The sequence below is a fragment of the Miniopterus natalensis genome, chromosome 13, assembly GCF_054644295.1.
Source record: "Miniopterus natalensis isolate mMinNat1 chromosome 13, mMinNat1.hap1, whole genome shotgun sequence".
Lineage (NCBI taxonomy): Eukaryota > Metazoa > Chordata > Mammalia > Chiroptera > Miniopteridae > Miniopterus > Miniopterus natalensis.
In genome coordinates, this window is record NC_142093.1 from 12,618,628 (window position 1) to 12,646,371 (window position 27,744).

Genomic DNA, 27,744 nt, shown 5'->3' on the forward strand with positions numbered 1-27,744 from the left:
GCCCTGGGCTGTCCCACCCCAGCCATGCCCTCTGTCAGAGCTGTTTGGGGGTCAGCTGCATGCAACCCAGGCCCCATCAGCCAAGGCTCCCTGCTAGTGCCAAGAGCTATGGTGCCCGGAGGGATGGGGCTTGCAGTGGGGAAGGCGCCATGTGCAGGGGCCGGCTGGGGGCGTGCAGGTGAAGTGCAGGCCTTGGAGGGGCTCTGCTCTGGGTGGAAATTCCAACCCCACCTCTTACTGGCTGTGCCGACTTAGGCTCTTTTCATTCTGGGCCTCAGTTTCCTGATCTGTAAAGTGGGGGCTAAATAATGCTCCCTTGGGGCTGCTCAGGAGGCGTGGAGCTAGGAAGGAGGGCGACCAGTGTGCTAGCCCCTGTGTCAAGCGGAAGCTACTTTTGTTGGTGCTGTTCTTATGGAGGGATGATTGTGTTCCTTTCCATGGCAGATTTTGGGCTCCCGAAATGAGGGTTCTGTGAACCCCTTCTTCAGGACAAGGGCCCACGGTGGCTGGGGCCTGCAGGGCTGGTATTTCCTCTGGGGCACTGGAGGGGCCGTGTTCTGTGGTGCATCACTGAGGCGGGTTGCAGAGCGTGGTGGTGCCCAGCCCCAGGAGGGTGCGCAGGGGCGAGTAATCGGGCTGGGCCTGAGCGGGGCAGCCCTGCCCTGCTGTCCACCGTGCCCCAGGCTGGCCAGCTCCTGGGGCTGGTCTGTCTCAGCGTGCGGAGCCTTGGCCTAGCAGATCTGGAGAAAGGGGACTGTAGTGGGATCAAGTCCCACTGATGGGGGATGTCCAGCTGAGCTCTGGAGAGACTACCTCTGAAGGTCTCCTGCTGCCCCAGGGCCACCTCAGAGGCACCAGACCCTGCTCACCAGCATGCATGCTTGCAAGTTTGTTATTTGTTTTAGGTTCAACTTCTTGCAGACATAGAATGTATAAAACCCATCAACAGTTTAAAGAAGGATTATGTAGCGAATGTCGAATGTCGTGTAGCCACCAGGTCTATAAATAGACACTCATCTCCCTTTGAACCTTATGTAAACAGAACCACACCTTAAGGAGCCTTTTGTGTCCAGCTCCTCTCACGGAACATCCCGCTGTGGACTCCCCTGTGGCGCTGGGTGGAGCAGTGGCTTGTTCATTGTCACTGCTGCCGAGTATCCCATGGCACAAGTACACTGTGATTTATTTCTCTATTTCCTGTTGGGCGTTGGGGTTACTTTTAATTTTTGACTGTTATCAATGCAGCTGCTATGAAGATTCTCGTACTTTGTTCTTGGTTCACCTGTGCAAGGTTTTCTCTGGGCAGACACCTGGGAGTGGAATTTCTGGGCAAAGCCACCCATTGCTCTCACATGAGATATAAGAGATGGTTGTTTGTCCATATGCAGCTGTAGCCACCTGAGGAGCCTGGGCAGGTGCCTAGGAGACCCCGAGGGCCTGAGAGGTCAAAGGTATGGACCCAGACAGGGTCCCAAAGGGGCTCCACCTGCTGGGTTGCCTGGACAGGCTATGGGGTGGATCCAGGTTGCCTTCCTGCCCCTCAGGGCATGGAAAGGCGTGGCCTGTCTGGGCAGGTGGCCATTCTGCCTGCTGAGAAGTTTGTGGTGGGTGGGGTGGGGGGCAGTTGTGTTCAGAAGGCCCTTTGCCATAGACGTGGCCCCCGAACCTCATGCTGTCTGGACTGTCAGGCAGCTCCAAGTCTTCTCTTTAGCTTCTTGGAGAGTGATTGCTCTGGGGAAACTGAGGCAGAAATAACCACTTTGACAACCAAAGGTGAGAAATGGGATCTTCTTATAAAGTGAATCTGAACTGTATGGCCCAGTGGTTCTCAGTCCTATTTGAACAGAATCAGTCAGGAGTTAAGGAAAAAACAAACACAAAACCCAACAGCAGATCCCTGTGGCCTCTCCCTAGAAGACTAATGCAGTAGGGCCTCAGGCAGGGACTTGGGATTTGTCACTTTAATCAGTTCCCAGGTGAGCCGGAGCCGTAGCCCTGCGGCCGAGGCTGGGAACAGGAGCTCTAGCTAAACGCTGCCGTCCGCCTGCAATCTGCATAGGAAGCCGGCACTCGGCTACTTACAGGGGGCGGGAGGCCGGGGCTGCAACTCTCCCTGCTCCGGGGCCTGGACCCCGCTTGCTGGCTTTGATTCAGCCGCGGGGATCTGTCCTCTGGCACATCCCCGGGGAGCTTTTCCCGAAGCAGCCCCTCTCCCACCTCTCGTCACTTCCCCAGCTCACTGGGGCCAGGGGTTGGGTGTTGGAACCTGTGGAGTAGGATCTTCCGCCGCTGTGCTTGGGAGAGGGGCTGTGTCTCAGGGACACTCCCCGCTGCTTGTCACTACCATGTGGCCCAGTCCTACCCCCATAGTCAGCAGATAGGGAGTGGTCCTCTCCCCCTGGTTGTGGGGAAACTGCCTTCAGGCAGAGAACCTGAGCAGCTCGAGTCACAGGCAGCGAGACCAGGCGAGGGCTGGGCTGGAACCTCTGTTTGACCAGGAGGGTTGCTAGGAGCTGCTCCGCCTTCGGGGCCTGGGTGGGGCTGGTTTCCAGACCGAAGGCAGGTTCTTTCAGTTCCTGAGTTGGGATTTCTTGCTCAGCTAAAGGGAGCTGGCACTGCATCCTGCCCTGTGCCCAGGTGCTCTCGAGGGAGCCACTGTAGAGTAGAAATTGGTGGCTTTTACCCCTGATTTTATCACTGATCAGCCGTGGCCACCCATCTCCCTACCTGTCAGGGTAAAAGTGGCTCACCATTATCTCAGCAAAGAATTTATAAAATTGGATGAAGTCACAGGGTCTGTGGTGAGACACTTGTCACATAGAAAGAGAATGAGGTTAGGTTGAGGGTAAGAGTCGAAGACTGAGCCCAGAGGTTTAAGGGAGGCTGGGGGGAGGCTGGGAGGAGGCTTGGGGTGGTCGAGAGGTCAGCACAGCACAATGAAATGGCTGGGGCGCCGGAGGCCTGGCTTGGCAGTGAGGTGGTGAGGAGGGCCGAGAACTTCGGGCAGAGAGAGACGGGCACACCCTGCAAGAAGACAGGGCTGGTTCCTGGGAGATGCCACCAGGTACCCGAGTGATGATTGGGGTCACACAGCCCGACCTTCATCCTGAGCTTCAGGGCCCCCGGCAGAGCAATGGGTTTCTAAAGAAAACCGAAGCCGATGGAGAAACAGTAGCAGCCTCCCCCGGATAAATCCCACGGTCCCTGAGACCCTAAGGCATCCAATCAGAGCCACAAGCGAAGCCAGCTCTGTGGGTCTCCCGACACCCTTCGTAATGAACCCCGCCCACAGGCACGTGTCCTTGGCACTCGGAAACTCTGAAGCGTCCGGAGAGGCCAGATGTCAGAAACGAGCTGTCCTTCAGCCCAGTGGCAGATTTCACTATAAAATGCCTCATTTAGCTCCTGATGGGCTTCCTGGGAAGTGTCTAGAAGCATTCATTATTCATGTGTACTCACTTCTCTCGGCCCCTCCTGCCACAGGTTCTGCATGTTCACAGGTTGGGGCCCTTGGACCCCTGAGGACTGTGCTCAGCCCAGAAGGCAGCTGCTGCCTTGGGACGACCTCGCAGGCGCCTTCTCCGCCAGGCATGGGCAACCGTGACGCTGTCCCCCCAGGTAAGGGCATCAAGGGAGCCATGGGTCAGGGTCTTCCTCACACGGTCCAGGGTCCTGGGCTCTGTCTGGGAGATGTGGCCAGGAGACTGGGCCTCCATCCCGGCCCAGGTCCCCATGGGCCAGCGCTGGCCCTCCAGCGCAGCTTGCTATCTGGGGGCTCCCTGGCCTGGGGAGGAGCTCAGAATGTCCTAGGGACTTGACCCGAGCTCGGCCTCCTCTCTGAGCTGAGGGGCTGCCCCATCCTGTGGTGGGAGTGTGAGGATGTGGGGCTGGGGCCTGGGGGGGGCGTGCTGCGTGCTCCTGTTTCCTCACTGACAAGGCAGGAGAGTGGGAACTGTGTGGTCAGCTCAGTGTCCAGGCCTGGCACTGCCTCGGGGGCCTGGCTGTGTGAGCCTCAGTTTCCCCTGGAGAGTGAGGGGGTGGATGGGTTCTGCCCCGATGGAATGGGTACTTGGGAGGCGGTGAGCCACTGTTCCCTGGGGAGGTTGGAACGGGGGCCAGGTGACCACTGGGAGGGACGCAGGGAGCCCCGAGGCCAGAGCAGTTCAGGGAACAGCTCGCTGTGCTCAGGGCAGAGCCCCTGGGGCTTCAGTGCGTCCGTGTGAACACAGCTGCGTAACCAGTACTCCATCGGGCCCTGCCCGGGCACTCGTTTGTTGTAGGGAGAGGGAGGTGCTGAAGGTCAAGGGAAACCTAGAAAAGATCGTATGAACCCCGGTCCTGTTCCACGCTCTCGTTTTGCTGATCTGGGAACCAGAACTCACAGAACTTATTTCCTCAAGGTCGCACAGGGACAGGAACAGATGGGAACCCAGACTCCTGACTCCTGGTTTGGGGACCTTCCGCCTTGGGGGTGGCGTGCCGGGTTTCCACTTGCCTGGGGGCTTATCCACGGCGTAGGCTAGGGCCACACGCATGGCACCGAGATGAGTGTGGGAGGGGCTGAGCCACGAAGGTGCAGGACCCTTGGCTCAGTGTGCAGATCATCAAGTGCCCAGGAGCTCAGGGGCTACAGAGACAGCCAGGGAGCCGCGGCCGCCTGGGAGAGGCGACGGGGAAGGAGGGAGACGGAGGTGCCCGGGCTCCGCGGGGCACAGCGGGGACACAGGCTTCTTAAAGGAGCGGGTGCTCAGCCGAGTCTCCCCTCCTGTTTATCTGACTCAGCTCTGGGGTCCCTCCCCGGGGAGCCCTGCCTGTCCCCCCCACTCTTACTGCTGGTTGTTCATTGTCCCCCCACCAGGCTTCAGGTCCCGTTGAGGGCGGAGTCAGCCTCGCTCTGTGTCACCAAGGACTGTGGGGCCAGCGTCCCCACAGAGAAGCTCTTAATAAGCACGTGCGGTGGGGCCTGATGGTGCCAGATGCTGAGGGGTTCGGAGAGGAAGGGCCAGTTAGCACCCCACTGAGGTGATGAGGGGCGCGGGCCTCCCGAGGGAGGGGAGCAGGGCAGGTAATGGGTCTCCCTGCTCTGCCCCTGGGGGGTCAGGGGTCAGAGCCAAACACACAGGTTAGGGCGCTACTGTGCGAGGGTGACAAAGGCAATGAAGGGGTGACAATAAGGGGGGGCCCAGTGAGGGCAGCTGGTGTGGGACGTGCAGTGGATGGAGATTGTGAGGGAAGGGGGCCCAGATAGGAGGCAGAGAGAGTGACCGCGGTGGGTTTGGAGCAGAGCCGGGAGGGAGAAGGTGACAGAGTGAGGGGAGAGGGGCCAGCCGGCGAGGGGCTGGGAGGAGCGGAGTCATGGGCTTTGGGGGATTGCGGTGCCCTGGCCGGTTGGGCTTGGGGTGGCAGGTCCCCACCTGAGAGCCAGGCTCTGGTTTGGGGGGATGGGCTGCAGAGACCCCGAGAGAACGCGTGCTGGGGCAGTTTGTTCCCGAGTGCTGGTCTCAGGGGACAAGAGGCCACTTTCCTTGCGGTTCTGTCCCCAGCCAAGGTTCTGGCTCCAGTGGCCGTGTACTGTGGGAGCGTCCCTCGGACCAGCTCTGGGCCGCCTGCACTCCCAGGTGGAGGCCGCAACTCTAGCCCGCAGGCTGATGGAGAAGGTGAGTTTGGGGGACTTGGCCTGGTGTCTCAGTCGCCCAAAATGGCTTTCAGGTGCCCTGGGCGGCCTCTCGGGGCCTTTGGACGGAGGGATCCCACCTGGCAGCCATCAGGTCAGGGCTGGTGACTACAGAGCAGGGTGGGGCTCTCCTAGAAACCCAGGGGAAGCCCCAAAGGCCCCAGGCAGACAGGGTCTGCTGCCCCTCGCTTCGGGCCTGGACTGGTATCCAGTGTCCACTGTCCCGGCCGGGGTGGGGAAGGGGCCCTGATGTCACCATAGCTCCTGAGTGGCAATTTTCAGGACTTGCTCAGTGTCTCTGCTCTGAGACTTCCTGCTTTAGTGCCAGCTGCGGGCGATTTCTCTGCAGAGCCCCCAGTTCTGGTGTTTCGGGTGGAGACTCTGATCTGTCCACTTGTCCTCTTTCAGGCTGGTCCCCTCAGGGGCCTGCCGCTGGCACCGAGTTCAGCTTTCTTGGGTGTGGTGCAGGTACCAGGCCAGGATCAGAGGCCTGGGCATCAGGGTCCCACGGCTCACATCACGGTGCTCCAAGAGGAGCCGTGGGTGTGAAGCTGGTCTGTGTGGGCCCCTCCAAGGGTCTAGGCTCCTTCAGGCCCAGTCCAAACACTTCACTTCAGGAAGGCTTTCCAGATCTTCCTCCACATGCACCAAGCATCTTTTTGTTTGTTTGGGTCTTTTTTTTGGTTAATCCTCATTGTAGGATATTTTTGCCATTGACCATTGATTTTTTAGAGAGTGGAAGAGAGAGAGAGAGAGAAACATCAATGTGAGAGAGACACATAGATCGGTTGCCTCCTGTACACGGCACAACTGGGGCCGGAGCTCAAACCTACAACCCAGGTTCATGCCCTTGACAGGGAATCGAACCCGTGACCCTTTGGTGTGTGGCGGACTCTCTATCCACTGAGCTACAGCAGCCAGGGCTGCACCAAGCATCCCGTTGCTATCTCTCTACAACACGTCTCACATCTTACCCTGTAATGAACTCACTTAGGAACATATCTTATTTCTCCAGTAGATTGAAAGCCCTTTAGTGATAAAGACCGTGGTCACGCAAGTGGAATATAAATTAGATGCAGTTCTCCACTGTGCTTTCTTCCTACACAAACTGTTGAAAGGGGTATGTTGGGTAGAATCTTAAAATGGGCTAATTTGCACACTAAGATCCTAAAGAGAAAAAAAACACCTCTGGAGAGTTAGTAGGTACCAATTCTGCTTTGGAACAATATTGTTAAAATGTTTTACTCCCGAAGAAAGGAAAAGATTCAGAAGATTTTAAAATCTCTCAAAGGTTTTGCTCTAGCTTGTCTGTGTGCTCTCATGGTACTAGCATACATTATTTTCAAATAATTTGTTCTAAGATAACATATCAAAAAAAGAACCTCCATTAAAAAAAAAAAAGAGTGCTTCCCACGCCTGTGTGTCTCCGACCGCCTGGCCAGTGCTTGGCGCGTGCTAGACGCTCGCGGGCGTCGTCGAAGGAGTGACGGGTGAACTGGTGTCTGCGCTGGAGCACGATCTGCGCTGACTCTTCTGAACGTCTCTTTTCCACCTGTGTTTGGAATATGCCGGGTGCTCAGTGACACTGAATGAATTGGTGGATGCTGGAGGCTGGGGGCAGTGGTCCCTGGGCAGAAGGCCTCCCCTGAGCACTATGGCCTCTCGTCTGTGCTGTGGAAGGCTGCACGCCGGGCCCCCTCCCACCCTCGGGTTACCTCGCGACACAGGCCGTGTTCGGGTTCGGTGCTCCCCAGACGCTGATGGATGAATGACGCGACCCAAGGACTGGCTGCAGCATTGAAGGACCGGGTTCACCGGTCAGCTGGCTGACTGTTCCAAGGAGGTGGCGCCAAAGAGTTTGCGGGTGCCTTGGGCCGCCCTGGGCTTTGTGTGCCAACCGCTCTTGCCTCTGTCTCCCTCAGCTTCCCTCCAGCCAGCGCCCAGTGTCCTGCTGGAGAAGCCGTCGCAGCTCTTGAGTGGACATGGGGACCCTGGCAGCCCCAAGCTGGATGCTCCCCTGAAGGGCTGGCAGGCCAGGAATGGCCACCCCAGGAACCTCGGGGCCCTGTCTCAGGGGCCTCACCCCCTGGGGCCCCTCCCCTCGCCGGAGTCAGAGGCCAGCAGTGTGGCCCGGGACACCACCCAGATTAAGGACAAGCTCAAGAAAAGGAGGCTGTCCGAGGGCTTGGCAGCATCTTCCCAAGGTGAGCCTTGGGCCCTGCCCTCCCGCTTTCCACCCACCCCGGCCAGCCTGTGAATTACCCCGACTCTGAGCTCCTGGGACTCACTTATCCCCCATCTCCACCCCGTACAGCCTCTCTGGATCCTGGGGGAGGCCCCAAAGGGGTTCCCCTGAGGAGTGCCATCCCCCGGGCTACCTCTCAGAGGCTGCTGAGGGTGCCCAGGCCGATGCCTCCCATCCAGAGCATCCCCACCACCCCCGAGGCCAGCGGAACCAAGGAGATGGGCGTGGACCAGGAGGGGAGACCCGGTGTCCAGGAGGTAAGGAGACTCGACTTAGAGCCCTGCCTCTCTGTCCTTCTGTCTTTGCTTCCGTCCTGAGCTTCTCCAGGAGTCTCAGGCACTGCCCTCGGGATGGGGACAGCACTGGGATGGGTTGGGGCCCTCATCCCATCTCCCCCCAGAGTCCAGCACCATCACAGCTGGCCTGGGAGCTCGGGTGGCTGCTCCAGGGTTCCTGGGCTCCACTCGAGCAGGGGCTGTGTGACCATCTGCCTTTTGCTTGGTGGCCCCCAGGCCTCCTCTGGTCTAAATGCCCCAGAGTCCCTCCTGCTTCTGACCCTTTCCATTTCAGGCAGGGGAGGGTGGTCGAGGGGAAGGCTGCTGGGCAAGGGCTCAGGAGTCTGGACTCTGGTTTCTCTCTGTTCCTTGCTGGCGTGTGACCTTGGCCAAGTCACTCCCCTTTCTGGGCCCCAGTTTGTGCATCTATAAAAAGAGGGGATTGGACCAGATGCTTTAGAAGATCCCTTCCAGCTCCAGGGTTCTAGGATTTTTCTAAAATGAGAAGAAGAGAAAAACAAATAATAATAACAGGAAAAGGGGTTGGAACAGGGATGAAGGGACCCCTTACCAGTCTTGTCGCTTGGAGTGGTGATGAAACAATGAGCTTTCCTGGGGTCCCAGGGCTGTGTGGCTGGGAAGAGAAACTGGAGGACACTTCCCAGTATGGCCACCTAGGTGGCTCCTGATTGAAGGGGCCACCCTGTGTGATGAGCCAGGAGGTGAGTGTCCAGGGGTCATGTTTCTGTGGACCAGGACCTGTCCCCACCTCTGCTCCTAGGTGCAGATCTCCCGGCAATACCTGCACTGCAGTGACCAGGAGATGTACAAGTCACTGGGGGGCACTGTGATCCCGCCCATCCCAAAGGTGGGGGTGCCCACTGGGACCTCCTCCTGCACACCTGCCTCCCTTCCCAGCCTCTTGCCTCCAGGCCAGGACGTCCTCACGGGCCCGAGTGCCCCCCCCACACGGTAAGCAGCCCTAAGTCAAAACCGCCTGGCCGTCCTCTCCCCTTCTGTCCCCACAAGATCTGCTTGGGGTCCCCATGGCTGAGCCTGCATGCCAGGGCAGAGCTCTGGGGACTGGGCATGTGACGGACAGGATCCCCCACCCGTGAGCCACACACCTGGGGAGGTGCCGCGTTGTCACCCCGCTCTGCCCCTTGACTCCCCGCAGTGCCTCAGCCTCTGTCTTCTCCAGTTTCCCGGTGCGTGTGGCAGTTGCGGTGGTGAATAAAATACATTGTTTTAAAGGTCTGTTGAAGTCAAGGTAGCTCTTTGTTATTACGTATTCTCTTAAATGGATACTAAAAATACAAGCCTTATCCTGTGTTTGAGGCAGTGGGGGGGGGGGCATCCACAAAACTTTGGAAGGGTCTTCATGTCCAAAAAAAGTGGGAGCCAGTCGGGTAGAGGATCCCTGTGTTGTAATGAACCTGGGTTTATGGAGTGTAAGCAGGACAGACGGCGCTCGGCAGATGGCCAGGCACATCCCTGCGGTCAGTCCAGGCTGATCTTGGAGCGTGTGTGCATGTGTGTATGAAAGAGACAGAGAGACAGAGAGACAGAGAGACAGAGAGACAGAGAGAGACAGAGAGACAGAGAGACAGAGAGACAGAGAGAGACAGAGAGAGACAGAGAGACAGAGAGAGACAGAGAGACAGAGAGACAGAGAGAGACAGAGAGACAGAGAGACAGAGAGAGACAGAGAGACAGAGAGACAGAGAGACAGAGAGAGACAGAGAGACAGAGAGACAGGGAGACAGAGAGAGACAGAGAGAGACAGAGGGACAGAGAGACAGAGAGAGACAGAGAGACAGAGAGACAGAGAGACAGAGACAGAGAGACAGAGAGAGACAGAGAGAGACAGAGAGACAGAGAGACAGAGAGAGACAGAGAGACAGAGAGACAGAGAGAGACAGAGAGACAGAGAGACAGAGAGACAGAGAGAGACAGAGAGACAGAGAGAGACAGAGAGACAGAGAGACAGAGAGACAGAGAGAGACAGAGAGACAGAGAGAGACAGAGAGACAGAGAGACAGAGAGAGACAGAGAGACAGAGAGACAGAGAGACAGAGAGACAGAGAGACAGAGAGAGACAGAGAGACAGACAGAGAGACAGAGAGACAGAGAGAGACAGAGAGACAGAGAGAGACAGAGAGACAGAGAGAGACAGAGAGACAGAGAGACAGAGAGACAGAGAGACAGAGAGACAGAGAGAGACAGAGAGACAGAGAGACAGAGAGACAGAGAGAGACAGAGAGACAGAGAGACAGAGAGACAGAGAGACAGAGAGACACAGAGAACGGCTCACAGCCTGGCACCCAGCGCGGGCCCAACCGAGTTCCTGCTGTGGCTTCTCTGCCATTTCCTTGGGGCCTGATACCCTGAATTCTCCCTTCTCTCAAGCTCCTCCCTCTGTGCCCCCACGCTGCCTTCCTCTGGGGCGTGTCCCGTCTTCCCCAAACCTGCCGGAGTGTGGGAGCTGCCTGCGACCCGCCCTGGGTGAGCGCTTCTGCGCGACCCTGTCGGTGGCCTGCTCCGCCGGCCTCCATCTCCTCACGCTGGACACTCCCCTCCTCCCCGCTCAGACACCTGCCCCGTCCTGCCCTCCGAGGGGCACGCTTGGCGGCTGGAACGACCACAACGACTCTGGCTCTGGGCCAGTGGCCTTTCCTGCCATCACGTCCCTTCTGTGCCTCGTTTGAGCTTCGAAGCCCTGCCCCTCCCCTCCTGCCTCTCTGTGTGCCTGCCTCTGCGCCTCCGGGCCGCTCCTGTGGGCCCCCTTTCGCCCCCCCACCTGTGGCGGTTTCTCAGGCTTGTCCCAGGGCCCTGTCCCCCTTCTCCTTGTCTTCCTCTGGGGTCTCATCTGGGTGGGTGGCACGGGCGACCTCCACCTGCCCTGCTTGGCCCCAGGCCCCCCCAGGGTCAAGCTCCTCGCGTCCGCCCTCCTGCGGGGCCTCCCCAGGGTCCTCAAGGCTGCTGCAGACCCAGCCACAGAGGAGGGAGGGGGGACTTGCCACCATCGGGGCAGCACCACGGAGCTCCGCGCGTCTCCCCGACTGCCCCACCCCCAGGTTCCCGGCATGGTGTGGGCACCTTCCCCTTCCCATTTCCACCAGCTCTGGCTCTGGCTCCCGCGGCCCCTGTTCCTGAGAGATGCCGCTTCCCCTCGGGTCTTTCTAAACTGCAAGAAAAAGACAAAAGCTCCCACCCTCCCTTGACCCCGCCTTTCCTCTCAGCTCGAGCTTGCTGGTTCCCTCTTGATCCCCCCCCCAGCTCTTGACCGGTGGTCTTGCAGCCCCATGGCCCTGCTTTCTAATCTCTTCTCACCCCCACCCGTATGCCTCTTCCACACACGGCGCCTTTATTCACTTCCTGGTGCCAGCAGCTTAAAGAGGAGTCTCCTTGGTCTGACCTTCAGGGTGCCCCGCCCGCCACTCCACACTTTCTCCCACGCTGCTCTGCGGGAACCTTCCCAGCACCCCCCCCAGCCGAACCCTGAGTGGGGCCTCCTGCCTCCATCCCTGAAGCCTTCCCCGCCCCTCCCCCACTCGGTTCCTGCTGCTCTTTAAGCCCCGGCCCCACCTCTGCCCTCGCTCCGAGGTCTTCCCTGCCCTCCTAGGGGTGACAAGGAGGCAAGCGCCTTCTCTGCACTGTCCCCACGGGATGTGGCCCACGATGGCCCGACCACACCTTTCATTGATTTGCTCAGCTTTCATTTAAACATCATTCTGTTCTTTAACCTGGAGCACTGCAGGGCAGGGGCCACATCTCGAAACCTGTGTTGCTTCTGTGCTGCCAAGCTTGGTGCCCAGCAGGACAGTCACGTCCTAAGTATCTGCCCCTTTGCCGTCTGGGTGTGACACAGGTTTCTCTCCGTTGGCTCTGTGAGACTCTAGCAAATGGGTGGGGAGGAGCCATCGTTACCACTTCCTCCATCCGTCCTTCCGTCCATCCATCCATCCTTCCTTCCATTTACTCACTTTAAAGCTACTGTGTACCTACTATGTGCCAGGCACTGTGCTAGGTGCTGCAGAAACTAAGTCAAACCAGACCCAGTAAACTATTGACTCCAAGTCCGATGAGTTAAGTGCTAAGGTAGAAGGCTGCCCGGTGTTCTGGGGAGCCCAGCGGAAACCATCTCAGTCAGGCTGGGAAGACTTCTTGGAGGAGGCGAAGCCTGAGCTGAGGTTTGAAGGCCGCGGGAGAGTTTTCGAGATGGAGAAGAGGAAGGATGTGAAGGAGCGACGGAAGCATTTAGGGAGCTGCAAGGCCCCCGGCCTCCATCGTCTCCTGGGATGGGGTCTCTCAGGTCCGGGCGGGCACTGGAATGGGCTCTCCAGCTACCTGCCCTCTGGCTACCCCGGCCTGGGGCATTCTGCTGAGTGAATCCCCTGAGGCCAGCACACAGGATGCTGTGTCCCAGTCCTTCTGTGGTGGCTTGCTACCCTGTCGAGCCCCAGGGGGTCCCGGTGTCCATGCAGTTCCCCACGAGAAGAGAAAAGCCACGTTGGATTATACATGACTAGACCTCATGGGAGCGTGAGCTCTGTGGGGCAGGGACTGTCCTCTGATTTATTGATGCTCTATCCCAGGGTCTAGAACAGTGCTCAGCGCATAGTAGGTCTCTAACAAATATCTGTTGAATGAGTGAATGTACTGCCTATTTAAAAAATTACAATGAAAGCCAGTGCAGGAATGCCCTTCTCGCCTTCCTGTGGGTGGTTTGGGATTGGGGCTCTAGGACAAACAACAGGGATTTCCCATCAGCAGCAAAGGGGGTCAATCCCTCCAGACCCCGGGGTGCAGGGCGGTGGGCATTACTCACAGGAGGAGGGGGAATTGGAGCTTGGAGGAGCTTGAACCCTTATATGCTGCAGATCACAGCAGGGGATGGCTTCCTTCAAGGCTGAGCAGTTTCCACGTAGACACTGGTGTCCTGGGGGATGGAGGTTCTGTGCAGCCGGGAAAGGGGGCTCAGAGCTGTGTCTGAGTACCCAGCCTGCCCTTGAGTTTGCAGAAGGAGCTGCATTATCACAGCTTTGAATCCCTGGCCAAGAGTCTCTTTACAGGACCCCTCTCCCGCCCCCTCTACAGTGTCCCCCATCCCTCAAGCTGCCTACCCCAGGGCTCCTCAAGCGGCATCCCTCCCTTGCCATTGCTCATGGTGCTTTTTTCTCTCCCATTCTTTCAAGATTGACTCGGGAGAGTGGGCCTCGGGAGAAGACCCCTAAATCTCTGGGTATGTACTCTCCCTGTGCACCCCCACTTGTCATTCAATCTTGGGTTCCTGGGCTGGGCCATGGGATCAGGCTAGAGGAGACCTGAGAGCTGTCACATTTCACAGACAGGGATGCTGATGTCATCTGTCACGCTACACTGGTGGCCCTGGCTTGTGCCAGTGTGCTGATGGGCACTGTGTGTGTAGCTTCATGACAACCCAGCTGAGAGGAGGTGTTGTCCCCATTTGATGAAGGGATAGTTGAGGCAAGACCTTCTCTTGGTCTCAGAGTGTGGAAGGCAGCCAGCCGGTCACCTCACACTCAGGTCTGCGTGGCTCCCAGGCCGGCGCTCCTGACACGTTGTGTGGCTGCCCCGGAACTGTTTTAAGCAAGTCGAGAGTACTCCCCGCCAGACGGAGAGAGAAGTTAAACCACGTCCCACAAACCCCTAAGTCATCCAGAAGGTGCCAGTGTCAGTTATTCCCCATCGGGCCAACTGGGCTGGAAGGGGGTCAGGGAGCCAGGGTGGGGTGGGGGGACAGGCTGGAAGGGAGACCAGGGGCAAGGGTGGGAGGCTGAGGTGCAGACAGGCTTTAGACGGGGAGGGGGGCTTCCCAACCCGATGCTCTAACCGGAAGCTGAGCCCTGGGCAGGTTAGCTGAGGGGACCTTGGCGGAGCACCCTGAGCCCGGCCACATGCCATGGGGTTGGAGGCAGCTGCTGTGCTGACCAGCAGGAGAGTGGACACCCAGGCCAGCTTCCCTGCTTCTCGTAAGCAGCTCAGCAGGTGGGCAGTTGGCGAGGGGCCGGCTCTTGGCCAAGAGGCCCCAGGGTCAGGATGGGCAGCTGGGCCCGAGAGGCAGGCCTGGCACAGAAGCCTGTGTGGCGGCTGGGACTCCCGCCTTCCCAGGCCGGGCTGCGGGGGGGTGAGCTCAGGCAGTCCTGTGCGACGCACACTGGCACCCTTGTGGGGTTTGGGGCAGGAGATCCTGGCCTGTAACCACTCCCTTGTCTGCCTGACCAGGTCCCCACAGGCAGGCTGCTGGGACAGGCTTTCTACGGTGTCTCTTGGAGGTGTAGTGAGAAGGGGGATACAAATAGCAAAGTCCTTGAAGGACTCCCTGATCCTTGAGCTGTCAGCTGGGGGTAACATAACCCAATACATATAATGCCCTGGTACAAGGGGCTCATGGGGAATGGTCTGAAGCTGAGGGCTTCGCCTAACCTTGAGGCATTCCTGCAGTCCTTGCCCGGGTCAGCTGGCACCAGGACACCTGTGCCCTCTGCCCTGCCTCTTCCTCCTGGGCAGATGGAAGCCTCCCCCTCCCCCCGGTCAGTGATCCCTCTCCAGGGTCCTAGGTGCTCCTGGCATCAAGCAGAGGGAAGCTTCACAGGAGGCAGGGGCCCGGCAGAGAATCAGGGTGGCCTGGGAGCCCTGCGGGACCCCAAACTCAGACATCCTCTCCAGCCTCAGGCAGCCCCAGATGGGGGCCCCCATCCCAGCGAATCCCTGATTTGCAGGTTCACCCGAGGGAGGCGAGCTCCAAACTTTGTGAGCAGGAGAAACCGGTTAACATTTCTTTCATTAAAAGAAAGCTAATGAATATACCCCTACCCTGCTTCCTTAATAAGAAACGTACTTTTAAAATCATTTTGACTGAGAAAATACAGAAAGACAAAGAAAAAATATGGACCTGGTGCCATTTGGAAATGAATTTGTATTTTATCAATCACAAGAGCATCTGAAGGTGGCTCGGTTTCAGCTTTCCCATCTATAAAATGAGAGGACTGGATTAGCATTGTCCTCTGGTCCCTTCATGCTGGGCCCCAAGGGCAGGCTGGGTGTCAGAGGCTCAGACAGGTGCATGGGGATATAAAATGGGCAGTGGGCTCATTCCATTTTTTCCTGAGGTACATACCTCCCAGGTAAGATGGATTTATATTCATAGAAAATATCTTAAGCCATTTAGATAGCAGATCTGGTGACCCTGTTTCTTGCCCAGCCCCTCCCCTGCATTAGAAGAAGGTGTGCAGTGATTATTGAATGAAAATGAGCGAATGAAAGGAGAATGTTGGTCTCTGGAGAGCCTGTGCTGTGCCTGCTGGTGCATCTCCATAGGATAAATTTAACGTGGGTCTTCTCTGCATGCAGGAAGTGCTGGGCAGAAGAACTGAGGGTGGAGGGCGTAGGCAGTGAGATGCCACAGCAATTGCGGGCTCACAGGGACTCAGGGCTTCCCACGGGGGTGGCTGCTGCTCCAGGGTGCGGGGTGCCCTCAGTTCCATCCTTGTTTGGACTCCTCAGAGCCAAAACCTTCGGCCCCGCCCGTCAAACACAGGCCTGCTGGGCCTGAGAAGCCTGCTCTGCCTTCCTCTCAGTCCGCCCCTGCCCTGGCAGCCCTCTCCTCCAGCCGTGCCAGAGAAGCCCGCCCCTTGCTGAAAGACCAGGAGAGCAGCACCAAGGTATGGGGAAAGCGAGAGGGGGAGGAAGCCGGGTCCGAGCGGACCCCTGGCTGAGCAAATGCAAGCTTGGTTTTGAATATACCAGTGAGTCCTGCTTGCAGAAGGCCAAAAAGAGCATCGAGGCGGCCGGCCCCAGCACTTAGGGCTAGAGCCTGCGGCCGGCCTGGGGGAGAAAGCTGAAGGAAAGGAGAGAAACGAGAGAGAAGGGGAGAAGGGGTGAGGGGGACCAGGGGAAGGGAGGAGGAGGAGGGGAGCTGAGGGCAGCCGCAGGCAGGGAGGGCAGGAGGGAACGCGGGGCTCAGAAGGAAGCAGGAGGTGGAGAGCACAGAGGGGCTTAGGTGAACCAAGCCCAGTAACTTGAGCCAACGCCCGAGACAGCAGCTGACTGAGGCAGATCAGCCAGCGGCTGTGCTTGACAGGCTGACAAATAGCTTGCCCTTCCCAGGTGACCTTGGCCCAGACCATTCTCTTCCCTGGTCTGAATGAGTTTAGTAGAGGCGGGAGAGTCACTGTTATGGGGACGCGTGCTCCTTCTTTGAAACAGATATAAAAGTGCCATAAATGTATCTAGAAGGCCTGCTACGTGCGTGCACTGTGTTAGGACCGGGATCCAGTGATGACGATGGTAAGGTCCAGGCCCCCAGTCCTCCCACTCCGGCAAGGGCGAAGGACCATGAACAAAGGAAGAATGACTCAGCTCTGGGACAGGTCCCATCCTCCACCTTTCCTTGGCCACTCCCTCCCATGCTTGTCCCCTGGACCTGGGCGCTGCAAATAACTGCACCCCCTCCGGCACCTCAAGTCAAGCCTCCCGTTCGCTCTCCACCATCGCCCGTTGTTCTAGCTCAATCCATCTAATATTCCAACTCTCACATTTTGTTCCTTCTCTTGCATAAACAGTTTTCTCCTGGAAACTGGATCATTCCTATCAGCATCTTAGCTCTCTGTTATTTCTTTCATCTTAACAAAACAAAACAAAGTCAGAACCGTTCTCTCCCGAGTCCACGGGAGCCAGACTTGAGTCCCTACCGCCTCACCGAAACTGCCCACATTGAGGCCACTGATAACCACCACCTTCCCACGTGGGGCACAGCACAGCCCTCTTTTAACGACCCATTGGCAGCTTTTGTAGCTCATCCCACTCGAATTCCCCACTGAGGGATGGAGGTGAGGGGATGGCTCCTGCCCTGGTTCTCTGCCTACATCAAAGGCCGCTCCTTCCTAGTCCATCTTTGCTGGTCCCTCTTTACAACCCTGACCTCTGCGTGCTGGAGGCCCCAGAGCTCAGACCTCTGGCCTTTTATCCATTTACACTGACCCCTGAAACCTGACCCGATCTGTGGCATTAAGCACCATCTGTAGGCCAAGGACTTCCAAATGTCCCTTCCAGCCTAAACCTTCCCCTGACATCAAGTAACAGTGAAATTATATATAACCCTAAATTATTACATATGGTTCTATATATATGTTATATATTAGACATAACCCTAATCATAGATATAGATATAGATATAGATATAGATATAGATATAGATATAGATATAGATATAGAGATAGAGATAGAGATAGAGATAGATATAGATATAGATATAGATATAGATATAGATATAGATATAGATATAGATGATACTCACCATCCCTGTTTAGGTATCTAATTATGTTTCAAACTTACCTTGCCCAAAACTCAACTGTTGAAACCTTTCCCTCCAAAACCTCTTTTTCCCAGTGTCCCCTCTCAGTGGGTGGCAGTGAAAGGCAACTCCAGCCATCCAGCTGCTCGGGCCAAAAATCCTGGGCCCATCCTCCCTCCTCTCTCTCTCTCATCACGCACCTCACACATCAGCAAGAGCAGGGGGCTCTGCTTTGAAACCACCCAGAACTGGCCAGTCTGCCATCCCCATTCCTGCCACCCTCATGCAAACCTGTCGCCCCATCACATGGGAACTCTTGATTCTATCTTTACAACTTCTTGTGAGTCTTAAGTTATTTCAAAATATGTTATAAAAAAAGGACACTTAGACCCTCCTCCCCCAGTGGAAGTCAGATCACGTTATCCTCTGCTCAGACCTCCAGTGGCTCTCTGTGTCCTGCAGAGGAAAAACCTATGACCTCGCCATGGACCCCAGGGCCACATCCTCGCTCCTGCCCACCCGCCACATCCAGCCCCTACCCCATCACTCTCTGACGTGGGTGCTCCAGCCAGTGTCCTCCTCACTGCTCCCAGCATGCCCAGCACACTCCAGCCTCAGGGCCTCCGCATTCCCTGTTCCCTCTGCTTAGGATACTTCTTGAATTTTGCACGGCCTGCTCCCTCAGTTCATTTACGCCTCTGCCTACACTTCACCCCTCAGTTAGTTACCCTGGCCCTCCTACCTAAGATGGAAGCCCCGTCACCCCTGTCCCTTGTTTTCCTGCTGGCATGCATGGCCTGATGTTAGAGACCGGTCTGTCTGTTCTTTGTCCCCTGGGCTCCCCACTCCATGGCAGCTTACTGGGAGCAAGGACTTTGTCATTTTGTGTATTCCCAGAACAGTGACTGACGCATGATTGAATGAATGTAGGTATAGAAAGCACAGCTGGGTCCCCAAGGGTCATGGAGTTTGCCTTGACCTTGTGCCAGATCCAGGTCACCATCTCCAAGTCTGCCCAGGAGAAGATGCGGCTGAGGCATAAGGAGATGGAGTCGTTCCAGGGGCCAAAGGAGCCGGAGCCGGAGAGGGAGAGGGAGCTCATGTCCCAGAGCCTGGGCACCCGGAGAACCCTGATGAAGGAAGGTACTGGGTACTCAAGACACGATTCCCTCGGGCTGGGAGACTTCTTGGCCAACACCTTGGCCAAAAGAGAGGCTGCCAGGGCTCCCCACCCTCCTCCTCCTGAGACTGGGCAGGGAGCCACACCTGCTCTCTCTCAGCCCTCTCTTGGGCCCATTTCCAAAGGAGAACACTGGGGCCAGGGGACAGGCAGAACCAGCTCCATCCTAGGACTTTGTCTGCCTCCACAGGTCTCCTTCCCCTCCGGGGCAGGGGGGCCCTGTCTGTGCCCACGGGGACAAGCAGCCCACGCAGAAGCAATGTCGGTATCATCCTGAGGAAGCGAGCCAACCGGGCCTCCCTGCCCAGCCTCCCCGTGAGCAAGCAGGAGCCCAGCTTTGCGCGCCACGCTTCAGGTGGGCCCCAGAGCGGCTGGCCAGGGAGGAGGGGCGCATGTCCCTCTCCCTGGGCTGCCTCCGGATGCTGTGGGCGTGGCAAAGGGGAATTTGGCTGCTCTGCTCTGCCCATGTTGGAACAGAGACTGGTCCCCTCACCAGAGAGAGGAACAGAGTCTGGGAGTCAAAAGCATCTATGGGCCAGTCTGGGGACCCAGGGTATCACCCCTGGGATTGTGATGGCTGCACAAGTGTGCCCTACCTGCGTGACATAGCCTAGACCACAGATGCTGGGAAACAGCATCCATGGAAGTAGCTGGAAACACTGGGAAGAAGAAGAGAGGGTTCTGGGAAGGCCTTGGGTTCCTGCATGTTGCCTCATGAGGTCCCAGGGCTGGACAGTGCTGGGTGCAGATGGGTCTGGGGGCTCAAAGTTCTATGGGATGTTCAGGAAGGGCCAAGGGCCAAGGGAGGCTCTGCCTCACCGTTTTGTACACTGGGTGTTCACATGAGATTTCACTTAAAAAGATTTTGCTACTAAGGAACATTTGCAAACCACCAACCTGGTTCAGAGTTTCTGTAATTGTGGGATGTGGTGGGACATTGACGGGGGAGCAGAGCATCGTTTCTGTGCTGGAGATCAGATTGACTCACTTTCTTTTCCACTCTCTTTCTAACCATTTGATCCGCCAAGTAGAAAGTCTTCATCTGGCTCTAGTCTTTAGCGTGTCTTTAAGACCTGCAAATATCCTTTTAAAACAGAGACATCCTTCAGGCTTGAGGCATCGGAAGCTGGCTGCAATCTTACAGCTAGAGTTTATAAAGTTCTCTTAGTTTTACTGTGAACGTTACCATATTTTATGACAAATAACATTACTTTACCAATTATGGTAGTGACATAAATTTTCCTTTAAAATAAACATGTAGGATTTGGAAAATGGTTTAATTTGAAGAAAAATACCATGTAAATAAAAGTACAGGTAATTAAGAGATAGGGCCAAAAAAATCCCACGAAAGTGGTAACTGAATAGTTGATAATTGAGCAACATTGATCTAGTTAACCCACCCTACTCATTTTATAAGCAGAACCAAGACTCAAAGACTCAAGGTCACCCAAGGTCACCAAGGTGATGATGGCCCATAGGGACTAAGACTTTGGCTAATGACTTTTGGCCAATGCAGAGCTGAGACGAGGAATGAGGTCTCTGGGCTTGGCTTTAGGTGAAGGACTGCCCCCCAGCTCAGATTGCCCAGGACCTCCTGGGGACGCCAGGGTGAAAATCACAACAGAGGCGATGCAGTGAGGCGTGGCAGTGAGAGCTCTGGGTCCCGGGACCTTCCCGTCCTGGCTCTGCTGGTACAGAAGCTGAGGGACTGTTGGTGGGAAAGGGGGTGGCTGGGAGCATTGGGGGGAGCTAGCTTCTTGGGGCTCTGATGCCTCAACTATGTGATCCGTACATTGATGAGATATGGCCTCTAGACTGCCTTCCTGTTGTAGGGTTTTATGATTCTAGCGTCTGTCCCAAAAGAAGGAGAGCCTAGAAAACATGATCTGAGTTTCAAACAACATCCTGCTTATTGTCAGTCCCCGCATGCGTGGCCACATCTCGACCACGCAGGTGCCCGGCTGCTTTCAGTGTCCCTGCTTCCTCGGGCCGCCTGCCTCAGATCACGCCCCTGCCCTTGGGCAGCTTCACAGAAGGATGGAGAAGGGCCGGCGGGCAGTGGAGAGGCTGATAACACGGGTGCCCGGGTGGGTACAGGTTAGAGCACCACAGCGAGTAGAGGACTCGTTCATTCCTTGACAGACTTACTGGCCCCACCCCAGCCACACATAGGGCTGAATTGGGGTGCATCACGGGTGGGGTGGGTTTAATCACATGGCCTCAAGCAGCACATCACAGGCCAGTTTGTTCATAACAATCAAGTTGGCAAAGGCAGGAATGGAAAAAGTCAACAAAAGGTAGAGTTTGGAAGCCTGCGGGGCTCCCCAGGTGGCGGAGCCCAGCACTGGCCTCTTGGCCCTCTCTAGTCCCTTCTCCCTGATGCCCCCAGAAGGTGGCTCAGTGCTGCCGGCCAAGCCTCCGGTTCTCCTGGGGAAAACTCCCGTGTTCCTTTTCCTTCCTGTGAGTGCAGCTAACTCATTACCTGCGGTGCTAACTTTGGGGTCCCCTGAGTGGGAAGAGGAGGAGGAGGAGATGGATCTTCAAGCCTTTAAGGAACTGAGGCCTTTCTCAAACCCGGAGCTGGGGTTGATGGATGCCCTCCGGTGCCTCGACAGCAGTGACTGGTGAGGCGACCCCTTCCCCTTCGTGTGTGGGCCAGGGGAGGGCTGCCGAATAGCTCCTGCCTCCTGGTGGCCCTCCTCTCCCACTGCTAGGACCTAGTCCTGTGGAAGGAGGGTGTGTGTGTGTGTGTGTGTGTGTGTGTGTGTGTGTGTGTGTGTGTGGAGTCCAGACTCCTGTGTCTGCCCTGTGACCTCCAACAGTCCAGCATATTGCTCTATAGCGCACCAGAACCAGGCATGGCAGGTGTAGATGTGGCTCCAAAACACTTTTTCAGGGGGCCTTAGAAAGGTCACAGCCCTTCCTTTCTCTAAATCAAGTTCAACCTGCTCCCATGTTCCTACCACTGTGCTGGTGGACACACAATCTTAGCAGTGAGCAGCGCCATGACTTGGGGTGCAGAACATTTCCGGGAAACCCTCCTGTCTGCAGTCCTCATGTTCAAGTACCTTCTCTTATGTCAGGTGTGGTCCCAGGTCCTGGGGGTGGGCTTCCCTTGCATGAGGCTGAGCCAGGGTCCCCATAAAATGGCTTTTACTGGACTGCTAAGACTTCAGGCTGGATGTCTCGGCAGGAAGCCTGCCTTCGGAGCCGTAGAATCCGCCCTGTGTGGTGAGAAGAGGGTGGTGGCCTGCAGAGGGAGCAGGCTCCTCCCTCCCTGCCTGTGACAGGGCTGGACTTGCTTCTCAGGAACATGAAGGAGAAGGGCCTGGTGAGCGTCCGGCGCCTGGCAGCCTGTCACTCCGAGGTCCTCGCTGGGAGGGTGCACGACGTGTCCTTGGCTGTGACTGGGGAGGTGAGGCCTCCCAGACGACCTGCGTACTGTGCACTCTGCCCACCCCCAGCTAGTCCCCCTCCCCTGGGGTTGCTCTTCAAAGTGGGTCACATAACAGCCACAGAGGAGCCGTGGGTCCTTGAGACAGGGGCATACCCCACTTATTTCTCAGCCCTCAGCCGCTGAGGGGTGAGGTAGCCACCCATTTCTCGGATTAGAAAACTGAGGCCCAGGGTTTCCTTATTTCTATGTCACAGCCCTGCATTGTCCTCTGTACTCAAAATGCCAGAGGAGGGATGGGGTGGCCTGGGCCAGGTCTCCAACTTCAGGGCAGTTGTAGCATTTCCTAAGCCCTTTGTCCCATGGGCTGGGGCTAGGCTTGACTGGCCCAGATGGGCAATAAGATGCATCTCGTCACAGATGGAGGCCATGCCCCCCCCCCCCCAGCCCCCTGGGAATAGATGGCTCCAGTGGGATCCTTGTGAAGATTAATTGAATATTATTTGTAAAAGTACTTGGAAGACTGTTGTACAAATATCAAATGATAATGATGGAATTAGTAATTATGATGATAACAACAGTAATACTATTTTTAAAAACAGGACTATTTTGCCCAGAGCTACTGCAGGGCTTTTGTTTCCAGCCAGAGGAGTCCTAGGCCTGGGGCGAGGATGGAGGCAGTGGGTGGGGGGGTGGTGGTGCAGTGCCCCATTCATGGTATGCTCTGGAACCCTTGACAGCGTCCAGCAGTATGGTCCTTCTCCCATGCCTTCCCAAGGTCACCAACCTCCGCTCCAAGGTGTCCCGCCTGGCCATCAGCACCCTGGGAGACCTCTTCCGGGCCTTGAAGAGGAATATGGACCAGGACGCTGCGGAGATCGCCCGCTGCCTGCTGCAGAAGATGGGCAACACCAGCGAGTTCATCCAGAGGGCGGCCAACCGGTCCCTGCGGGCCATGGTGGAGCACGTGACCCCTGCCCGATCCCTGGTGGCCCTCACCTCAGCGGGCATCTAGTATGTGGCCGCTCACTGGCTGCAGGGTGGGGGTGGTCCAGGAAGTGGGGGGGGGAGTGGCCCTGGGATGTGAGAGGAGGGAGACGGAGCACGTGCTTTACGTGAGCTGCTGGGGGAGCTCCTGGTGGGCTTCTGTCCCACCTTTCCTGAGCCAGGTGATGAGATGAGCTCAGGGCAGCCCTGCGCCCTGGCTGGAAGGGGAGAGATGCTTTGTTCTGTTCAAAACTGGGGGCTAGTATTGGCGGTGCTAATATCCCAGAGACGGCCTGCGGGGCAGCCCTCAGCCTGTGCCAGGGGACGGACATTTCTGATGAAATCCGGGCTGTCAGGAGAGCAAGGCACACATCTCATTCTTTAGCTGGCACCGCTTGGCCTTCTCCGGGGGAGAAGAAAGGGGCCTTATGTAAAAACCAAAACCAAAAGCAAAACCAAAAGCATTTCTCAAGTCCTTTCTCCTGACGGCAAAACTGCTTTCAACCAAAAGCCAACCATGGCATTCTGCAGGGAGGCCTTTCAGACAGACCTGGGCGTGGTGGGCAGCCAGCGGCCCCGCACAAAGGGTGAGGGGCTCCGAGCCATGTTGCCTGGGTTCGCATCCAGGTTATTTAACTGCCCTGTGCCTCCGTTTCCTCATCTGTAAAATGGGAATAGTAATAAAGTTGTTGTGAGGAGTAAATGAATGGATTCATGAAAGAGCACTTAGAACGGGGCCTGCCTCCACCTGACATTTGTCAAGCGCTCACTGTGGCTGCTATTAACTTGGGAGAAAGTAGCCGCACTGTTTCCTGGATCCCCCCCTTTGCCTCACCAGCTTCCTCACCTGCAAGATGGTGGTGATAGTAGTTATGGAGTTGAGGAGATAATGGTCTGAAGGTGCTCAGGAGTCTGCCTGGCACAGGGGTACCCTCACTAAATCTGAGATAACTGATTGTTACTGCCGGGGAACCAGGTCAGGTGTCCTTGGGGAGCCTTGAATTCCTGGGGATCCTGCTACAACGTAGATTCTGATTCAGATGCTAATGGTGCTGGTGCCCTGACCACATGGACTAGGGAGAGCCCAGAGGTTTTCCTTCCTATTCCTCCCAGGGCAGGACCTGGGAGGGGAAGAGGAAGGGGGGGGGCTCGTGCTGCCTAATGGCCTGTGGGCACATAGACCCAGCTTGAAAAGGTGAAATAGAAAGAGCTGGCATCCTGATGGGCTTCTCTTGTAAGATCTCAGGCTCCCTCTGTTGGGACGACCGAATCCCCCATCACCCCCCACCGTCCCTCCCTCCTGTCTAAGCTCAGCTCAGCAGGTGTGCAGTAAGCTCCCACTAAGTGTTGGCATGTGCCAGGCACCAGCGGGCACTGGGGATTCAACTGAGAGAGAGACTAGTTGCCCACTGCCCGGGAGCTCCTGCCTGACTGCGGGGCCACAGGGCTGCGGCTGTGCTTCCCAGGGGACAGGGACAGTGCTCCCCCTGGGGAGCATCCAGGCTTGCCTGGGAGGGTAGGGAAGGCAGAGGAGATGGTGACTGGGCGGGATCTTTCTAGGTGGAGAAAGATGGGAATGAGCATTTAGACACAGGCAGACTGATCTCAGGAAGGCGCAGAGACTGGTGGGCACAGGGGTCTCTCAGGAACACCAGTGGCTTCATTGTTCTTCCCTGTCCCACTGTTGCTGTTGTCAACCTTAGTTCCATGGTCAGGAAGGGTCTACTCTTTCCTCAGAGATTCCCCTTAGCCCACACGGGACAGAATTTGGGGCCCATCGGAGCATGAAGCATGGATGTACAATTGAGGTCCCTGTGTGCCAGTCTGGGGACCCCCACATCCCATTTCTTGACCGAGCCCTTGACTATCACTGTGTTTTCTTTCAGCCACAGAAACCCCCTAGTCCGGAGATGCACTGCCGAGCACCTCTCGGCCGTCCTGGAACAGATAGGTGCCGAGAAGCTCCTCTCGGGCCCCAGGGACAGCACGGATACCCTGGTGCACAACCTGGTGCGGCTGGCCCAGGACTCCAACCAGGACACCAGGTGATGCGGGGCCAGGGCCTGGGGACTGCTGACCTGGCCAGTCCAGGGCAGATGAGCCACCAGCCAGCCGTGGCCCACACAGCTGGGCTTCCCCAGGATCATGTGGAGGGACAGTGGGATGGACAGAACTGTGTCCTTTCCTGACAACTGCCCCATCTCCTGTGGTCATAGCCAGGCCCTCTCGGGGAGCATTGGCACTCCCGCTGCCACCCCCCCTTTCCCGCCAGCCGCTGCAGTCCCCCCCTTGCTCCCCTCCCACCCCAGCTCTGTTCTCTGTAAAGCCTATTGACTCATTTTTTTCGAGAGAGATTTGATGAGCCCTCTTTTCATTGTTACGGGTGTGACAGTGAATACGAAAAATTAGGCCTCTGCTGTCTTGGCGTTTACCTTCTAGGGGGGCAGACGTGCAGTGAACAAATACACAGGTCGCGTTGACAGCTCCTCACTGTCCTTCCCGGAACCTTGTGCTTCTCGGTGTCCGTGGCCTGGATTCCCTGTCTGTGGCTATTTCCTCACCCGACCTGCCCTCTGTATGTAGGTGGCCCCAGGAGTGGCTTTAGTCCTTGTGGCCCTATTGAGACTTTCCCTGAGTGGTGCCATCACTTCTGGTGGCTCCGGTTACAGTAAAATCTGATGCTTCCCAACCTCTGGCTCCAGCCCTCACCCTCAGTCCCATATCCCTGATGCCTCCTTAGGGACCCATCCCCAGGATGTCCAACTGTCATCTTCACCGCAAAGTGAACCCATTGCCTTCTCCCTAAGTCTGCTTCTTCCCTCTATTGTTAAAAGTCACTATTATTTACTGAGCCATCCAAGATGCAGAATGGGGAATTTCATACTTCATTGATTCGAAGGCACACATTTCCTCCCCACATTTTAATATCTTACAATCAGGCATCTCAGTTATTGACCAGGGAGCGATTATGACTTAGTCTTTATTATCTGCACATTTGCAAACTTGGTCATTGTTGCTTGTGGTATAAACCTATGAATTAAAATTTGCACCGTAGGAACTATACTATGAGCCTTTCTTTGCTTGTTAGCCTTTTGTATTTATTTTAAGAAGTCACTGTGGATGCTCTGTGGGGAATTGTTGAGTTTGATTGCTGTTTAAATGTCTTAGAAATATTACACTGTTACTTGGCATTGAAATGAAAAGTTATTGCATATGAGAGAAGGCATGGAAATAGAGTGATGGGATATAAACTAGATATTAATGCAAACATTCATCATTGAAGAAATGACCAAAATTCCACATTTTCTTGCAAAGCAACCTTCTGACCTAAGGAAGGACACTCCTCACAAATAATGTTACCTTCTGTTTCTGGGGTCGCATGTGAAAGGGTAGTTATATGAGGCAGTGTCATTGAAGGTAGCAAACATTGCTAGTATTTTCTTTTTCTATTTTTCCTTAGTGGAAAATAAATTAATGGTGCATTTTATAATCAATAAAGTCTTCGGTTGAGCAAAATATGACCATTTTCAATGTTTCATGCTCTGTCTCCAATCAGCTACCAAGTGCTGCATTTTCAATGTCCTTAGCAGCTCTTGGATCTGATCACCCCTTCCAAACCCCCCCCCCCCCCGCCCCCCCCCTCCCGCTTTACTTCAGGCCTTTATCACCTCTTGTCTGGACTATCATAGTGGCTCCCAATAGGTCTCCTGGCCCTGGCCTTATCCCCAAAGATACATCCCCCACGCTGGTGCCAGAGACATTTTATCAAAGTGTGAATCAGATCCTTCCTCAGCTTCCCATTGCCTGCATGTTAAAGCCAAACTCCTTCCCAGTTCTGTAAACTGGTCCTTTCCTCTTCTCCAGCCTATTCTGTTCCTGAGTCCAGTCCCTGCCTGCCTTTCTCCAGGTACACACATGCTGATGTGTCAGGCTGTTATGGATCCTAGAATGGTCCCCCTCCTCCCATTTACTCCTCAATTCTGCCCTACTTGTGAACTCCTATTCATCTTTAGGTTCCCAACCCAGGGCCACCTCTTCTATGAAGCCCTCCCTGATTCCCTTCCCCACCCACCACTATTCACCAGATAAGAGTTGACCACTCCCTCTTATACCACCCCACTGCACCCTTCCTCAGACTTCTAAATAACCCATACTAGGAAAAAATTATACACATTTTGGTATAGCCATCCCACAGAATATTATGTAGCCATTAAAAAGAGTGACATGGGAAGATGATTAATGGTAAAGTGGAAAAACCTAGATACAAGTTGTATATATCAACTAAATGTATCTACGTGGGGAAAAGACTATAAGAAAACCTGTAAAATATAATAGTGGTTTTTTCTCTGTAATGGGAGTGTGAATGGTGTTTATTTTTTTATGAATCTAGTTTTTAACTGGGTAGGGGTTGTCATAACTAGAAAAGGTATTCAAAACTCTCTTACTAGAAATAGAAAACCGTGTGAAGTTGTAAAGCCAGTTTCTGATGCATTCCTGTGGCTGTTTCTCTTCTTCCTATGGCAGGTTTTATGGCCGGAAGATGGTGCATATCTTGATGTCGAACACAAAGTTTGACGATTTTCTGACGCAGTCCCTCCCATCCCATGACCTGCGGAAGGTCATGGCGGCCATTAAACAGCGGGTCAGTTGGTGGGTATGACGGGTCATGG

At 55.8% G+C, this 27,744-nt stretch overlaps 1 protein-coding gene across 2 annotated transcripts in view; it reads left to right on the forward strand.

The window, feature by feature from the left end:
• Window positions 1–3,590: 3,590 nt before the first annotated feature.
• The window catches only part of TOGARAM2 (TOG array regulator of axonemal microtubules 2), a 36,608-nt gene continuing 12,454 nt past the window's right edge, over window positions 3,591–27,744 (forward strand). Inside the window, exons 1-14 of one of the 2 annotated variants that reach the window (XM_087823825.1) lie at window positions 3,591–3,618; window positions 5,544–5,657; window positions 7,597–7,878; window positions 7,989–8,176; window positions 8,976–9,166; window positions 13,393–13,439; window positions 15,725–15,882; window positions 18,503–18,656; window positions 18,884–19,048; window positions 21,164–21,317; window positions 22,003–22,108; window positions 22,866–23,101; window positions 24,961–25,119; window positions 27,599–27,728. In XM_087823825.1, coding sequence (XP_087679951.1) covers window positions 3,591–3,618; window positions 5,544–5,657; window positions 7,597–7,878; window positions 7,989–8,176; window positions 8,976–9,166; window positions 13,393–13,439; window positions 15,725–15,882; window positions 18,503–18,656; window positions 18,884–19,048; window positions 21,164–21,317; window positions 22,003–22,108; window positions 22,866–23,101; window positions 24,961–25,119; window positions 27,599–27,728 — 2,112 coding nt within the window. The remainder of the gene's footprint in view (window positions 3,619–5,543; window positions 5,658–7,596; window positions 7,879–7,988; window positions 8,177–8,975; window positions 9,167–13,392; window positions 13,440–15,724; window positions 15,883–18,502; window positions 18,657–18,883; window positions 19,049–21,163; window positions 21,318–22,002; window positions 22,109–22,865; window positions 23,102–24,960; window positions 25,120–27,598; window positions 27,729–27,744) is intronic. The other variant, XM_087823826.1, reaches the window with a different exon arrangement.